The sequence below is a fragment of the Aplysia californica genome, unplaced genomic scaffold (assembly GCF_000002075.1).
Source record: "Aplysia californica isolate F4 #8 unplaced genomic scaffold, AplCal3.0 scaffold00572, whole genome shotgun sequence".
Taxonomy (NCBI): Eukaryota; Metazoa; Mollusca; class Gastropoda; order Aplysiida; family Aplysiidae; genus Aplysia; species Aplysia californica.
The window spans coordinates 277,998-279,316 of NW_004797842.1; the positions used below are offsets into that span (position 1 = coordinate 277,998).

The window sequence follows — 1,319 nt, forward strand, 5'->3', positions numbered from 1 at the left end:
AGAGAGAGAGAGAGAGAGAGAGAGAGAGAGGCAGAGAGAGAGAGAGAGAGAGAGAGGGAGGGAGAGAGACAAAGATAGAGACAGAGACAGAGACAGGAAGACAGAGTAGCAGAAAAAAACAACTAAAAAAATATTTTACAAACAACAACTATTCATTCAGCTGCCAATGTACATCTGTAACACATTCTCTCCCCGACAAATTCTGTCCCTCAGAATCCGCAACGATCCACACTCAGTACGAGGGCCCACAAGGCAGCTCGTCGGGCGGGAACCATCTGTTCCAGGAGTTCATCTTACCGCCAGACTCTGTGATGGAGCTCACGTCAAACCTGCCCGTGCTGGTGGTGGTGTACTCACAGGGGGCGCTGTTCAATGACAATGACACGATGGGTAATGTGAGCCTGGTCCTTTGTTTGATGGTTCACCTTCATCATGGAGAAGAAATGGGGGAGTGGGGCAGAGGTGACGGAGATGAGAAACGGCTGTAAACCTTGCTTGGACTTCAGAGGGATACACATTTCATTTTTAAAAATAAGTAAAATTACTAATTTAATTAATTAATTAATTGTTAAAATAAATAAATAGGTATATACAGAAATAGATAAATAAAGAAATTAGTAAATAGATAAATAAGTTAATGTGTAAATAAATAAATAAATAAATAGATAAATAAATAAATAAATAAATTACACTTAATTGAAGTTTCAGTTTTGCATTTAAAAACATTTGGCTGTTGTTGTTTTTTAATTTGATATTTTTGTAGTAATTTAATTGAATTGTTCCATATTAACAAACGTAAAGTCCTAACAGTTGGCAATTGTTTCTTCCAAGTTTTGTTGAAATTACCTTAAAGATAACTGAGGTTTTGGTCTTTAAATGGTTCCTTTTTTATACACCCGGTACATGATTTGAATACACAAGCATATTATGTATACAACAAATCATTAATATACAATATTATACCCTTGCAGACAGTTGTAGAAACATGCCATTGCTGATCACCTTTGTGCACCTCCCTGTTCTGGGGTGTTTTTTTAACTAATATTATAAAATACAGCCAAGAAAAATTTCCTTCTGGGATAATACAGTATTATCTAATCTTATCTTATCTCATCTTATCTTATCTTTTCCTTAAGGACACATCCCAGTGACTGCCCATCTAAACCCACTTATCAACTCTGTAAAACTATACAGAGATGTACAATGACATATGAACTCAACTGCACCTGCGATAGATCTTAGCCAATTGAAGAGGAGTCGTGAACATTCTAGGGGTTGTTTTTTTTACCCTCTATTGACGTATGTATTGACGTATATAT

At 36.1% G+C, this 1,319-nt stretch overlaps 1 protein-coding gene across 1 annotated transcript in view; it reads left to right on the forward strand.

The window, feature by feature from the left end:
• LOC118478451 overlaps window positions 1-488 on the forward strand; it is a 12,843-nt gene extending 12,355 nt beyond the window's left edge. The window contains exon 6 of the mRNA XM_035972063.1: window positions 214-488. Within this exon, the coding sequence (XP_035827956.1) occupies window positions 214-488 (275 nt within the window). The remainder of the gene's footprint in view (window positions 1-213) is intronic.
• Window positions 489-1,319: the final 831 nt, after the last annotated feature.